General features: G+C 56.3%; 1 protein-coding gene across 7 annotated transcripts in view; it reads left to right on the top strand.

Moving 5' to 3' along the window:
* Positions 1-12,021: 12,021 nt before the first annotated feature.
* Positions 12,022-15,818, top strand: part of CFAP100 (cilia and flagella associated protein 100) — a 46,356-nt gene continuing 42,559 nt past the window's right edge. For 4 of the 7 annotated variants that reach the window (XM_036870604.1, XM_036870600.1, XM_036870606.1 and 1 more), the window contains exon 1: positions 13,270-13,340. In XM_036870604.1, coding sequence (XP_036726499.1) covers positions 13,292-13,340 — 49 coding nt within the window. In that variant the 5' untranslated portion in view covers positions 13,270-13,291. Of the gene's footprint in view, positions 12,103-13,269; positions 13,341-15,818 lie in introns of those variants that run through there. The other 3 variants (XM_036870603.1, XM_036870601.1, XM_036870602.1) reach the window with 3 other exon arrangements.

Here is a 15,818-nt window from a genome sequence, read left to right on the forward strand (position 1 = left end):
CAGCTGGGCGGCAGGAGGTTAGCAAACAGTCTCAAGCCTCACCCCCAGAAAGGCTGATTCGGGGCTTGGGAATCTGCATTTTCAGGAGACACCCAGCTGGTTCTGAAATCCACAGTTCCGTCAGCACAACTCAGAGTCACCGCTGTGTGCCAGGTGCCGCCTAGGCATTTGGGCCACAGCGGCAAACACACAGGCAAAGATTTCTGCCCTCAGGAGCTTGCCTTCTGCCAGGAGAAAATGAAACAGACAGTGGAAAGGCTCAGGCAGTAAAGGAGAGGGCAGGTCAGAAGGGAGAGAGGCTGTGGGGAAATGAGAGGTGGGGGGCAAGGGTCTGCTGGGGGCCCAGTTGCAGGCGTGCGCTGCAGTTTGGAACCCGCAGTGGGATCAGGCCCCGTTGAGAAGGTGACAGCAGCCTTGAAGGCAAGGAAGCAGGTAGTGCCAAGGTCCTGAGGCCGGCAGCCTGGAGAAGCTGAGAAGTCACGGAGGCCAGTGCGGCCACAGCAGCAGCGCAGGGGGAGCCATGGGAGGGCAGGGGTGGGGAGGGAGGAGCCAGACCAGGTGGAGACTCTTAGGTCTGAGGCAAAGCAGCACCGCAGGTGAATCTATAACAGACCCCTCAGCGGGCCGGGAGCACGGGCCGGGCCAGGCGCCTTCCCAGTGCTGAGCCAGTATTAACTCATCTAATGCTCACACAGCCTGGTCCCCTCGTGGTCCTTGTGTGGAGGAGACTGAGGCACAGAGAGGTGCAGTGACTCTCCCCAGGACACACAGCTCGAAGGCGGCTGAACCCTGATCTGATCCTTCAGGTCGTCTGAAGCCGGAGGCCAGGCCCTTGACAAACCACACTTTTCAGGCAGAAAAGTCACAATCCCCGCCCTGAGGGAAGATGTTCCTAAAGAAACTAGAACACTGGGCCCTCATCAGAGAGGTGGGCCAGCACCGGTTGGGGTGTCGGGCAGGGAGCAGTCCGGGGTGGGAGCACCTCACAGGCAGCTGGGCTGGAGATGGGGCCATGGGTGCAGGGAGCACAGCACTGGCCATGGAGGGATGTCCTGGAGGAGGTGGGCCTGCAGTCAGGGCCTCTGGGGGCTGGTGACCACTGGGAAGGCAGAGCGATGCCAGGACCACCAGGCCTGGCTCAGAGCCTCCCCAGCCGTGTGGCCTTCACATGCTTTGACCTGTCTGGGCCTCAGTCTCCTCATCTGTGAAACAGAGAAGAAAACGCCGGCTCCCTGAGAGGAGCCTCTGGGCCGACGGGCTGGATCTCCACCGAGAGCTGCAAATCTGAGCAGCTCCCTGCCTTTGGCAGAGAGGGACCTGCTCAGCTGGTTGCGAAGTCGTTTGTCTTATTCTTCCCCCAGAAGGTTTCTGTCACTCTGAGGCTGTGTTTTGAGGGTAAATTCGAAGCTCTTGTCTTTGAAAGTAATTTCTAATTCCCAGGAAGCTTTTAGGGTTTCAGTGTTTTATCTTGAAATACATAAAAAAGCCCCATGTGTGAGTTTTCACCTTCATTTTAACTGGCGCACTGGGGGTGTTTTCCAGTCCGTGGTCCCCTTCCTCCCTGACTTTCTTCTTCCAGGCTCGCTCTCACCAGACACACCCAGTGCCCTCCCTGTCCTGCTCCCCCGGGGGGTCCCCTCTGCCTGCCACCCTCACCTCCTCAGCTCTCTGTCTCAAAGACAACTTCCGATCGCTGACCAGTGTTCAAAGAACCACCGCCGTCCCCCGCCGCCCTCCTGGCGCCCGCCAGGCTTGGCTTTGGCCCACTGGGCTGCTAGGCGCTGTCTCTCTCTCCACGAGAAGGTTAGCTCTTTGAGGGGAGGGACTTTTGCTTCTTTTGTTCTTTGCTGCATGCCTGGCGGGGGGTGACTCTTCAGTAACTCTTTCTTTTTTTTTTTTTTAACATCTTTATTGGAGTATAATTGCTTTACAATGGTGTGTTAGTTTCTGCTTTATAACAAAGTGAATCAGTTATACATATACATATGTTCCCATATCTCTTCCCTCTTGCGTCTCCCTCCCTCCCACACTCCCTATCCCACCCCTCTAGGTGGTCACAAAGCACCAGCTGATCTCCCTGTGCTATGCGACTGCTTCCCACTAGCTATCTGTTTTACGTTTGGTAGTGTATATATGTCCATGCCACTCTCTCACTTTGTCACAGCTTACCCTTCCCCCTCCCCATATCCTCAAGTCCATTCTCTAGTAGGTCTGTCTTTATTCCCGTCCTACCACTAGGTTCTTCATGACCTTTTTTTTTTTCCCTTAGATTCCATATATATGTGTAACATACTGTATTTGTTTTTCTCTTTCTGACTTACTTCACTCTGCATGACAGACTCTAACTCCAACCACCTCACTACAAATAACTCAGTTTCTCTTTCTTTTTTTTTTTTTAAATTTTTATTTATTTATTTATTTATTTATTTATGGCTGTGCTGTGTCCCCGTTTCTGTGTGAGGGCTCTCTCGAGTTGTGGCAAGCGGGGACCACTCTTCATCGCGGTGCGCGGGCCTCTCACCATCGCGGCCTCTCCTGTTTCGGAACACAGGCTCCAGACGCGCAAGCTCAGTAATTGTGGCTCACGGGCCCAGCTGCTCCGCAGCATGTGGGATCTTCCCAGACCAGGGCTCGAACCCGTGTCCCCTGCATTGGCAGGCAGACTCTCAACCACTGCGCCACCAGGGAAGCCCCAGTTTCTCTTTCTTGAATGACTGAAGGAATAATCTCACCCTGCTCAGGCTGGGGCCCACCCCCGGGAGGCAGTCCAAAGCCCCTTCTTCAGCCCCAGCACCAGCACCCGCTCAGACCTATGGCCGGGGCAGAAAAGGGCCCGTCTGGGCCCGGGCTTCCTGCACCCCCTGCCCGGCTCTGGGCTCCTCCACACACTCCCCAGGTGACCCGCCTTCCTGCTTCATCTGGGTCCCCGGCGACTTGGAGCGACTCGTGGCCGCGGCAGAGCGAGGGCCAGCACAGGCCTCACAGGGCTTTGCTCTCCAACTTCCCATCACCCCAGGTCACCAGCCCAATCCGGCCGAATGCGCCCAGAGAAGCAGACCCACCGCTGGTCCTCCATCCTTCGGGAAGGCTGCCCGCTGCCGCGTCCAAGTATGCTGCTGTGAACGGGAATAAACGTCGGGCGCTGGGAACATGTGGGATGCTCACCTTCTGTTACAGTATTTTAAAATTTATTTAAATTGATTGACTAGATCATGTTCTCAGGTGCAGGGCTCACCATCATGTCCTCAAGTCTGCTTAGCCAGTAGCTGGCATGAAGAGGGGCATTCCGGTCACACAGGCTACATAACAAATACCCCACAACTGACTGGCTCAAAGCAATGACAGCGGGGGCTTCCCTGGTGGTGCAGTGGTTAAGAATCCACCTGCCAATGCAGGGGACACGGGTTCGAGCCCTGGTCCGGGAAGATCCCACATGCCGCGGAGCAACCGAGCCCGTGCGCCACAACTTCTGAGCCCGCGTGCCCCAACTCCTGAAGCCCGCGTAACCTAGAGCCCATGCTCCGCAACAAGAGAAGCCACCTCAATGAGAAGCCTGCGCACCACAACGGAGAGTAGCCCCCGTTCACTGCAACTACAGAAAGCCTGCACGCAGCAACGAAGACCCAACGCAGCCAAAAATAAATAAATAAATAAATTTATTTATTAAAAGAAAAACAATGACAATCGTTATTTTGCCCTTAAAGCTTCAATCTAAGTAGGCTCAGTGTGGACGGTACATTTCTGCTCCACTTGGCATCAGCTGGGTGATTTGAAGTCTGGAACCTGAAATTATCTGAAAGATTGGTCACTCGAGTCTGGGATTGATGCTAATTCTGGGCTGACGCCTTAGCTGGGGTTACCAGCCAGGACACCCACACGTGGCCTCTCCACGTGGCCAGGACTTCCTCACATCAAGGAAGCTGATTTACGGGGCTGAGAGTCCAGGAGCGAGAGTCCGGAGGAAGCCCTATCATCTTTCACGACCTAGCCTGGAAAGTCACACCACCTGACTTCTGTCGACTTCTGTTCGTCAGGGCTGTCTGAGGACCTGCTGAGGCTCTAGGGTGTCCTGCTAAAGAGTAGCAAGGTTATGGATGAGCGTTCGGGACTGGACATACTGCTCTATTTTTGGAAAATATCATCTGTCACAAGGGGCTGCAAAATGCGTTCAACATCCCAGGAGAAAAATTACTCCTACCTAGAATTCTGTACCCAGCCAAACTATCAAGCAGGTGACTGTCTGGAAATGTAAGCTCTCTAAAATTTTCCTCCCATGACTCTCTCAGAAAGCCACTAGAAGAATGCTCCACCAAAACAAGAAAGTAGACCCAGGGAGCAGGAGACACTTTCTTGCAAGGAAGAAGGAAGGGAAGTCCTAATGTGACAACCAACCAGGAGGCCAAGAAATCAGCCAGTCAAGGTAAGAGCAGCAGGGCGGGCGGTCCCAGGAGGGATCTATGCAAGAAATCACACACACCTAAGGCACTGATGGAATTGCCTGTGTGTCTGTCCATTAGGGAGTGATATTTAGAGCTGTTGTAATGATGAGTGATCATGACATATAGAATCAAAGAGATGATAAAGGGACCAACTGAATAAAATGGGGCCTGGACACAGGGTATGTACAGATACTTCATATATGGCCACGATCAAAGTGCAGATAGAGGAAAGGATAGACCTTAGTATATGGTACTGCAGTAATCCGCTAGCCAAACAGGGGAAAAGTGAAAGTGAGCCTCTGATTCACACTATACACAAAAGTAGTTTCCAGGTGGATTAAAGACAAAAATGTGGCGAGCACATCTATAAAGTCTTTAGAAAATGAAGATATTTGTGACACATATGTCGGACCAGAGATGAGTGTCTATAGTACCTAAGGACTCCTGCAAATTGACAGGAAAAGACAGCAACTCCACAGGAAAATGCGCAACGACTTCCAGAAACACTCCACAGAACAGGGAGGCTGAGCGCCAAGAAGCAGAGGGAAAGGGGTTCCACCCACCACCCTCGGCCACGGGGACGTGCAAACTAAGCGCACACTGAGACGGGACTCCCATCCGACGGCAAAAATGACAATTCAGAGTGTTGGCAAGGCAGCAGATCACAGGGAACGTAGAATCCCTGCTGCTGGAGTGTAAACTGGCACCACCACTGTGGGAAAGTCTAGTGTCAGCCAGTAAAGCAGAATGAACACCCTTCTTCGGACCAAGCAGCTCCACCCGTATCTGTGCATCAGGTGGCATGTACAAGATTGGTTTTTGGAGTATCGTTTGTACAAGAAAAAACTGCGCAGAATCCAAATGTGATCGGCAGGGACTTCCCTGGCAGTCCAGTGGTTAAGCTTCCGTGATTCCACTGCAGGGGGCACAGGTTCGATCCCTGGTCGGGGAACTAAGATCCCGCATGCCCCGAGGCGTGGCCAAAACAACAACAACAACAACAAAAAAAACACTAATGTCATCGGCGGTAAAATGGATCAGTAAATTGTGCTGTGTTCATACGATGAACTGCTGCTACGTGGCAGTGGACGTGGGTGAGCCACAGGCACGTGGACATACCTCTTCCCAGTGCTGAGTGAGAAAGCTCATCCCCCAAGAATAAGGACAAATGCTTCCGTTTCCACAAAGTTCACCCACCACGTGCCAGGGAAGACTCAACAAACTCTCTCAGAATACAAAGGTGGGTGACAAAACTACAAAGCCAGGGGGAGCACAGCCCAAAAGTCAGGATGGGGCCACCAGGGATTTCTAAGGAACCGGAAACAGTCTGGTTCTTAACCTGGGTATTTGTTCCTTTTAAAAATTGTTATTCTTTGAATTGTACATATATTTTACACAGTCTTCTGTATAATTTATATAAAGTGGACAAATAAAGAAGGGGAAAAATGGAGGATTTAATTTCAGGGAGAACAGACAAAAACGTAATGTCTCACAAGGGAACCACACTGATCTAGTCATCAACTGGAAAAGACTGACTCCCAAACCCTGAATCAAGTGTGGGGAGTCACTGACACGTATCTAAAACTGATAAACTGAGAAATCAAAGCTTAAACAGATTATTTAGGAATATGGAGAAATAAACCAGAGGAAGCAGCCAGAAGAATTTGAGAAGTGGGCAAGGAAGTGCTGATTTTTATTATATGGTATAAAGAAATATTTGTTGAACACTTAATAAACAGTTGTTGGAGAGATTGCAGATAGGTCCTTGAGAAATGCATATTAAAATGATATTTGGGATTTTTCTTCCCATCAGATTGGCAAAAATGAGAAAGACTGATAATACTCAGCGTCGGTAAATGTTGAAGAAGCTAACACTTTCCAGCGACATTGGTGGAAGTGAAATTGGCACAGGCAAAAAAAGAACAGAACAAAACAAAAGAATACAACCAAAGGGCAACTCGGCAGCACCGATCTGGATTTGAAGTGAGCCCAGCACTCCTTACACATTTCCGTACAGGGAGAGCACTTGCTGATAACAGAGGGGAAACGCGGAGGGGGTGCACGGATCTCCGGTGGGCCAGCCGTTCCACACAAACGCCAGTGGCCACCACGTGCCAGGCCAGGCACCTCGAATCCGGCAAGCTCTCCACAGGCTGCCTGGCGACAGCTTCGTCTGAAAAGCAAGTCCCGCGAAAGTGGGGGTGGGAGGATCCCATTCCCCAAAGGATGGACGCCCCCTGCAAAGCCGAGGGTTCTGGAGAGATGGGGGTGTGGTGGATCCCTGACCATCCACGCCTGACCCCCTTCATTGGTGTCACTGGGATTTTTACACCCATAACATATTTGTGCATTTCTTGTCTGTTTATTCAGTGGTTTAAAATGTCTGTGAGCCCAGGGTCGGGTTTGGAGTTGGTCACATCCGGGTTGGGTTAGGTTTCATTTGGGGGTTTGGGGGTTAGAAATGAGGTTTTCACTAAAAGGCCCAGCAGAGTTGGGGTAAAAACGCCTCGGGGTAGTGTTTGGGGAGGACGTGAGCCTGAAACAGGATTCCGAATAAATGAAGTTTCCGATGGCGCTCAGGCTGCGGCGGTGCTGGAGTTTGAGGCCGGCTGCAGATTTCCCAGCAAGGTTTAAACTGGAGGGGGAGGGTGGTCGCATATGGGCGCAGGGGCTGCCGAGACCTTGATGTCCCCCGCACCCCCTCCAGCATCTGCCTGCGGCTGTCTGCAGCAATCCAGGAGGGTGCCTGGGGTCCCCAGCGGGACGCGGTGCCCGGAGGCGGCCGCGTCCTCGTCCGCGGGCGCGCAGGACGCCGAGCGGGACCCCCGCCCCACGCCCACCGCCAGCCCGAGAGCAGAGCCGCGGGACGCGCCCTCGCCCGCCGACAAGGTCGCCGTTTGCGCCTGACGCGGGCTCTCGGGGCAGCTTGTTTACCAGCCTGCGTCACCCGGGAACCTTTCACCGCTGCCTGGCACAAAAGGTTCTTCTGTTAAGTCCCCTTGGGCAGAAAGGGCATTCACCAGGGCCCGGCACTCAAACTGGTGCAGGGCGACACCCCGCGGTGGATTCGGACCGCGCGGCCCCGCCGCTCCGCCCGTCTCCTGCTTTGCCCACCTGGGCTCTACCCACACCTACATGCATCGGCCTCCTTTCCTTGAAGCAAATCGGATCGTGCTTTGCCTTCTTTGTGTCCCTGGGGAGTGAGGAAAGACCCCAATCACGGCAGGAACAACAGTCCAGCCCTCCGTGACCTGGCGGGCGGCTGCCTACCTTCTCCTGGGGCCCCCGCCGGCCGGCGCGCCCCCGCCACTGCCTTTACCGCCACACTGTCTGCACCCCAGCCTCAGAGGGTTATTGCTGCTCCCTGAGCTCCACAGTCTTCCCCACTCCTCCAATGCCCCATGTGGACCCTATGCATCCTTTAACCAGCTCCCAGTGACGTCACCCCGGGACGCCTCCCCTGATGATTCAAGCCAACACATCTTACTCCGGGCTCCAAGACTTTCCTTCCAGCTCACTTAACACTCTTTCTCTTGTACTGTAGCCAAACGTGGATGCCAAAAGTCACCCCGCTTTCTCCCCAGACGCCAATCAAATTATCTGTCCATCTGAGCCGTCAGGAAAGCAGTCTGATGACAGGGACATAAAAAGCATGCCAGGCCAGGGCACTACACGGGCACGTGAGGGCACTGGGGTGGGGAGGGGGCCCTGAGGGGAGGTGGGATACTGCTTCAGACTCACTTCCGGGACCTGGCAGCTTCCCCTGGTCCAGCAGACGGGAGTAGTGTAGACCTCAGCTGGACTGGAGCTTAATGGCGGGTGAAGTGGAAGCAGCACACATGGGCCATATGGCTCACCAACACCCCGGCTCACCGTGGGGTACACTCTCTCCGCATCCTGCAGCCTCTGAGACTGAAGGAGGAAGAAAAGGAAATCCAGATGCAAGAGGCCCGGGCAGTCAGGCGTCTGACCGCCACGGTCACCGAGAATCCTCCTGTGTCTCTGCTGGCTGCACGGCTACTCCTTCCTGCTGCCACTGTAAGCCTACAGACACCCAAGGGGCATCAATGGATGTGTCCCGTGTGGTCCACATCTGTTTACTGCAGGAGCTGTGCCACACCTGGGAGAGGGGTTCTGAGGTCCGCTTGAGTCACGTGGGCCCAGATGTCGGGCACCCCGAGGCCGACAAGCACAGGTGGGGCTGAGGAGGGACACTTCCTGGCTGAGCACCCCACAGAGCCCATCTCCAGCCGCAGGCCCGCGACCTGGCCCTCCCCGGCTGCCTGAGCACCATCTCTCGCCAGGCAGGCGGGAAGAGGCTTGGGTGGCATTAGTGGGCTGGGCTGTGGAGTCACACGGCCCGGGTTTGAATCCCAGTTCTGCCTCTTATGGGCTGTGGTCTCGGGCAAACAGCTTCAAGTCTCTGACCCTCGGCTTCCTCATGGAGATCTCGGCCACTCTGCTGGGATGCCCTGTAGACCTCTGCAGTCAGACACACCCCCAGACCACACTATGATACAGGCAGACTAGCATTTTTGAGGCCCAACTGGGTGCTGGTTCTGTGCTGACACACAACATCCCTCCCAGGTCATTGTTATTGTTCCCACTTTTTAGGTGGAGAATCTGAGACCCAGAGCACTAAAGTAACCTGCCCAAGGTCACACAGCCAGTGAGGGTCAGAGCTGGGACATGGACCCAGCCTGGACTGATGCCACAGCCTGTCCCCTTGGCCAGCAAGGTCTCCTGCCCCTGTCAAATAGGTGTGACTCAGAAAACAGAAGCCCTCGGGGGTTTCATAGAGAGGGAATTTAATACAGGGAATTTGTCACACACGTGATGGAAGTAACTAGATACCAAAATGGGAATGAATGGTGAGGGAGGGGACAGATGCTTTGGCTCCACCATGTCTCCTGCCCCCCAATCTCTCCCCCGCTGGACCCACCCAGGATCCAGAGGAGGCAGGGCTAGGGCCTGTGGGCTGATGGCCCCGCAGGACGCAGGCCGTGACTGACTACACAGAGCAGCAAAATGCTCTGTTCCAGGGATGCCTGCTAGGAGGCCAGCCCCGAATTGAGTCTTGAGAAATGTAGTGTTAGTGAGCAGGACCCTGTAGGGCCTTCCTGAGACAACACACCCTCCCCATGTCCTCCACCTGCCTCTTGTCTGTAGAAAAACTTTACCCAAAGAATATATTGAATCAGAGAAACGAGAAAATGTGGAAAGAAAGGAAAACAGTCAAGCAAGACAAAACAATGACGGTTTAGCCATTAAACAAAATCAAGGACCTTTATTTCCTCCTCAAGGGCTACAGATACTATTCTGAGCCATGTCCCTTGGGCTGTTTTGCAGATACTGAAGCCCCCACCAGGTGGAAGAAGTTAACTGCTGCCCACAAGCAGGTAGGCCCAGACCAGCTGGAACCAGAAGGTTGATGATGCCGACTCCCGGTTACCTCACCACCAGCCAATCAGAAGGATGCCCACGAGCTGACCACGCCCCCACAGCCCTCTCCTCAGCACGTAGCCCCTTCCTCCTTTCCCTGTAGAATCTCCGAGCAAAACCTGGGGAGTGGGAAGCTGGTTCCTTGGGACGTGAGTCCACCATCTCCCCAGGATTGCCGGCTTCCTCAATAAAGCCGTCTTTCCTTTTACCCAAGACTTGTCTCTCAGTATTGGATTCTTGAGCGGCAAGCAGCTGAACCTGAGTTTGGTAACAGTTGGAGTTTGACAGGAGAATAAAGGTCATTCCAAGGAAAGGGGTGAATAGAAGCATAGGCACAGAGTCGGTTTTGCGGGAGTGACCTGAGACCTGGCGCCATGGAAACACACCAGCTCCTGTCCTCAGGCTGGACCACCTGTACCTCTGACACCCCTCCTGGGCTGGGGGCCCCCATCTTAGGAGTCCCCGCTTCCCACCTTAGAAAGCTCTCTCTCCCACCTCTCTTGCAGTCAGGGTGGAGGTGGGACCCTTAGGCTCCTGCCTATGAGACATGAAGTGTGGGCAGGTGACCCAGGTTCTGAAGATCAGAATCACACAACAGGACCTCCATCACAGCCAAGGGGCCTCCCCCAGGACACACCCGCAGCCGGCTTTGGGCTCGCTCCTGGTCACACCATCTCTCAGCCTGGCTCCCACCCCCTGCAGATTCGGGGAGCCCCCCTGCCCTTTTCCCCTTTAACTGGCTCCTGTTGATTTCTGTTTCTGGTCCCAAGAGCTCTGACTGCCACACCTTCTTCAAGGAGGAAAATAAGCTCACGTGTTGTTAACAAGGGATTGGCTTTTCTCCTTTCGGGTTGCCTATTTTCCAGATTCCTAAAGTCTCCTTAGAACAGGGGTTGCTTGAGATGAACCCTCGCAGAACCCTGTGCTCTGCTAGCTCAGTCGCTGGTTAACAGAGCCTGTTGTGGCTTCTGGACCCCAAACTCAGTGGCTAGCTCTTTCTTCCGTGGCTCTGACAGCTAGGAGGGAGGCCGGGCTGCAGAGTCAGGCAGCGGCTGGAGCAGTAGGGCTGTGAGAGTCCTGGGGGTGGGGGAGACGCTTGTCTGCTCAGGGTACCCGACACCAGCTGCTGTAACATATACTCCCCCATACATATGTGGGTGTGCACACACACACACACAAGTCCCATGTGTGGCTTAACACAATAGAACCTCCTTCCTGCCTGGTACGAAGAACACTGTGGTTACTGCCTGTTGGGTCCCACTCCTCCAGGGGTGATTCAGGGATTCTCGCTCCTTCCACCGGCGGGTTCCCCCCCTCCCACTCGTGGAACTGGTCTCCCCACCCACTCATCCTGCCTTGGGCAGACCCAGGAGCCGCTGGGACTCTCAATGGCACTACAGTACTGGCCTGCAGACTGTCCAGAGGACCCCAGAGGGCCCTACATGCCCTTGTCAATCTGTAAATCCCCGAGATGCGTGGGCAGAAATGGTGGCCACGGTCAGATCTCAAGGAGGGGCCTCCTGCTGTTTTGGGGGGAAAGGGGGCCTTCAGCCGGGAAGGCAGAGGGCAGACCCTGGTGCCCGTGGCCACAACAGCTGGTGAATCTGGTTGATTTAACCGGGATCCCTCCCTCTTTTTACTGACAGATTTGTCACTCTGCCTTTATTTTATGTCTCATGCACCCTCTGGAGCGGTGGTTCTCCAACCTGAGCCAGCACCACAATCACCTCCTGGAGGGCTTGTTACAGCCCAGATCGCCGGGCCCCGCCGCCCCCATAGCTTCTGCTTCGGTCCGGCAGAACATCTGCTTTTCTAACGAGTTCCCAGCATGTGTGATGCTGCCGCCCGGTACCACACTTTTAAGAGCCGCCCCTCTAGAAAGTGAGGTCCACTCCGCAGGAAGGACCAGGTATATTTTTGTACCACGAGCAACCTGGTGCACGGTGAAAAAATGAATCAGAAAATGAAGGAAAATGAGCAGAAGCGGGGCGGAATGGTGAAGACCGAGAAAGGAAAGAAACCTGGGCCCGGCGCTTCCTCTGAGCTGCGCAGCCCCCGTGCGGCTCTTGGGCAGCAGGGCCCCCGCAGCCTTTGTGACGTCACAGCCCCGCCTGCCGGGAGAATGGTTGCCATGGCGACGTAAACCGAAGGCCCGGGCTCCGGGAGCCGAGACCAGGTGCGCAGAGGCCTCGGAGCGAGGGCGGCCGTGCGGAGCCCGTGAGTGCGTGCTGGACCCGCGCTGGGGGCGCGCGGGGTCGGGGCGGAGTGTGTGCGGGGTGGGGGGATCCGGGGGCGCGCGGGGTCGGTGCGGAGTGTGTGCCAGGGGCCGGGGCGCGCGGGGTCGGAGCTGAGTGTGTGCGGGGGCGGTGGCGGGGGCGCACGGGGTCGAGGCGGAGTGTGTGCCGGGGGCCGGGGGCGCGCGGGGGCGGGGCGGAGTGTGTGCGGGGGCGGTGGCGGGGCGCACGGGGTCGGGGCGGAGTGTGTGCGGGGGCGGTGGCGGGGGCGTGCGGGGTCGGGGCGGAGTGTGTGCGGGGGGGGGGCTGGGGGCGCGCGGGGTCGGAGGCGGACACCTCGGGCGCCCGTCCAAGCCCCCGTTGCAACGCTCTCCCCCTTCCTTGCCCGTACTTTACTGGCCTTATCACATACCCAGCTATCTGGCCACCCTTCTTGCCTCCAGGCCCGGGCACCCTTGCCGTAGGCCCGACGGCCCAGACGGGGGTGTGGGGGGGCCCCGGGGGGGGCCCTGCCTTGCCCGAGTACACGGTTCCTTTCGTGGAGGCTGCAGCCGGAATGTGGCTAGAAGGGTGCAAGCTTTGGAGTCAAGGAATCTTGGGCTGGAGTCCCAGCCTGGGCCCTTCCTGGCTGCGTGACTTTGGACAGCTTGCTGCTTTGCCTCCGCCTCTGTAAAACGCACACTCGTTCAGTACATAGTTAAGAAGCGCCGTGGCGGGGCCAGACGCTTGATGAGCCACGAATCAGTGCCTCACTCCGTCCTCATGGATCTTACGTTCTAGGGGGAGATAGATAGGCAATCAACTGATTGTTAAAGGGGTAAATCAAATATTGGTAATTGGTCAAATGGGAGTGGATGGGGTGTTGAGAAGATGCTTCTCCGGAGCGGTGACGCTTGAGCTCAGGTCTGGGTGTGGGGGAGGCCTGATCTGGAAACAGAAAGACTAGGTAGGGCGGCTGGAACCGAGCCAAGGAGGGGAGCGAGGTCGGAACGCGAGGGGCTGCAGGTGTGGGCCTCGTGGCTCGCCCTCAGCGAGCGCTGCTGTTCTCAGCCAACCCTCGCGTGGGGCGGGGGCTGGGGGCGGGCCCAGCTGGCTCAGGCCGCGTCTCTCTCCCCAGGTTGGAATCTGCTTTAGCCAGTGGCAAGCTTCTCGGTGAGCGCTTCCTCCTTCGCCCGGATGTCCAAGGTCCTGCCTCCTGTGGTCTCCAAGGGCATAAGTTTCAACAGTAAGTTCTGGGCTGGGGTGGACTCTCTCAGCGTCAAAGGCAGCCTTGGGGGCCTGGGCGGTGAGGTCTAGATGTAATCAAGGGCCACAGTGATTCTAAATCAGGCCGTAAACCAGAAATCACGGGTTTGCCAGGTTCCCTAGAAACTGCATGTTTTATTTCCTAGGGCAGCTGTAACAAAGCCCCGCCCCAGGCCGGGGGCTTAAATAACAGAAGTGTGTCTTTTCACAGTTCTGGGGCCCAGAAGTCCATAATCAAGGTGTCGTGGGCAGGGCTGGTTCCTTTCTGCGGCCGTGAGGGGGCGACTCTGTCCTATGCTGTCTCCCAGCTTCTGGGGGTTTGCTGGCGATCTTTGGGGTTCTTGGGCTTGTAGAAGCATCAGCTCGGTGTGTACCTTCATCTTCACTTGGCGTTCTACGTGTGTGTGTTCCAAATTTCCCCTTTTTCTTGAGGACGGGAGTCATATGGTAGTAGGCACCCACACTAGCCCAGCATGACCTCGTCTTAGTTACAGCTGCAGCCACCCTGTTTCTGAACAGGCTCACATTGTGAGGTCATGAGAGTTAGGATTTCAGATATTCAAAAGCATTCATTTTGGGGGGCACAATGCACCCCAAAACAGGCTTTGAGGAAGGTGCCGCCGTGGAGGTGGGGCTCTCGGCTTTCCGCAGCGCCGGCCCCCGTGTGAAGCCCCTCCCCCTCTGGAGGCACACGTGCGCGGCCAGGTGCTCCCGCTGAGGGGCACGTGAGAGGCCGCTGGGGCTGAGGGGGCGGGAGGGGCAACACGTCCGCTGCGCGCTGTGCATGCCTTCAGCTTTTGGTTTAATTTTCCTGTGGTTCGGATTCAAAAGTGTGTCGATAGCCCCCCCTTGTGAAGAGCCCTACCTGCCCCCCGACGTGGCGGCTGCCATGTCTCTGTCTCCCTCCACGCGTGACACCCGCCACGCTCACGCCTTGTGCACGTGCAAGCAAATGCACGCAGAGACGGCCTGTCCTTTCTCACACAAACGGCCACACAGCAGCGACGCTCCCTGGGCCTTGCTTCCCGTTAACCCAGGCGTCGTGGAGACTGTGCCTTATCACAACGTCGAGCTCCCTTACACCTTCAGTGCTTGCAGCAAATAGCGACCCCACGTGTGCAGGTAGCATAATTCTTTAACCAGTTCGCTGTCGGTGGGCTGCTGTCAGCAGCGGTCGAGCTTTTACACCGTGTGTTCTGCCTCTCTCACTTACTCTGCTCCGTAGTAAATTGAAAAATGAAGGCTGAAGTGGGGTTACCAAAAAAAAAAAAGATAGCTTTGCAATGTTTACAGATAACAAATTAAATGCACACACCGAAAACAATGCAGCACAGTGGCGCTCTCATAAGACAATTGAAAGCTTTATAAACTATGCTGATTGACTCTATGGTACCAGGGGCTGGTTAGATGGCGGGCACCCTGTGACCCTCATCTGATTCTGTGATCGTACCCGTGGAGGTGACAAGCAAACAGGAGGCCTCCCTGAGCTGGGTGGCCTGGTCTGGGTTGAGGGTCTGTGCATTAGGGAGGGAACCAGGCCAGGCCGGCACGGCCAAGCCGACAGACCCAGGGCATCTGCAGGCCGGGCTGGGCAGGGGTGTTGAGCAAGGCGGGTGAGGGAAGTCGACCTGGGTGAGGGTGTGTCGACTGGGGCTCAAGCCAGGAAGACTGCTGAGCCTGGCATCCTGGGTTCAGCCACAGGAGCTGGCGACCCCGGTGGGGGCCGGGAAGACTCTGAGCCCTCTGTGGGGGAGGGGCTTGGGGACACTGAGTTCCGAGTCTGGGCCAGGTGCAGATGGGGCGTCTGGACCCCAGCCACAGCCAGAGGCCGTGGGCAGGGGCACTGGAGTCCGACACACCTGTTTGCTCGGGTCACCTCGGTCAGCCTCAGCTGCCTCATCTGTGCAGTAGGAGCAGCCTGTCTTCCCGAGGGCTGCCGTGGGGGGGAGGGCTGGGCACACGTGCAGCTCTGTAAACAGTAGGCGCATCTATGTTGCTTGTGCAGTATCTGCGCCGTTGCTGTTAGCACGCCCACTGCCCGTCCTCCAGGGCCTGGGCTGCCGTCTGCATGCGCGGGGCCAGAGTTGGTCGAGATACTGCAGGCTGCTGGACGAGGGGTGGCCGGGGGCGTGGGCAAGGACTTAGCTGGGATGGAACACGGGGGGAGTGGGCTCTGGGTTTGTTCCTCGTTCGCATGTGCTTAGTAAGTGCCGGCTGCGTGTGGGCATGGGTCCTAGGCCCTGGGGACTCAGAGGTGAGTAGCGCTGATGGAGTTGCCCGTCCTGGGACTGAGGTTGGGGCGAGGGACGCAGACGCTGGGAATCGGGGATCATTCTATATCTGCAGCAGCCGAGGGGGTGGGGAGGCCTCTGGGAGGAAGCGACATTCGACACCTGTGGGTCACTGTCCTGAAGGATGAACGCGCGGAAGGGTGTCCTAGGCAGTGGGCGAGGCCAGC

This window comes from Balaenoptera musculus, chromosome 11 (genome assembly GCF_009873245.2).
Source record: "Balaenoptera musculus isolate JJ_BM4_2016_0621 chromosome 11, mBalMus1.pri.v3, whole genome shotgun sequence".
In the NCBI taxonomy this organism is placed as follows: Eukaryota; Metazoa; Chordata; class Mammalia; order Artiodactyla; family Balaenopteridae; genus Balaenoptera; species Balaenoptera musculus.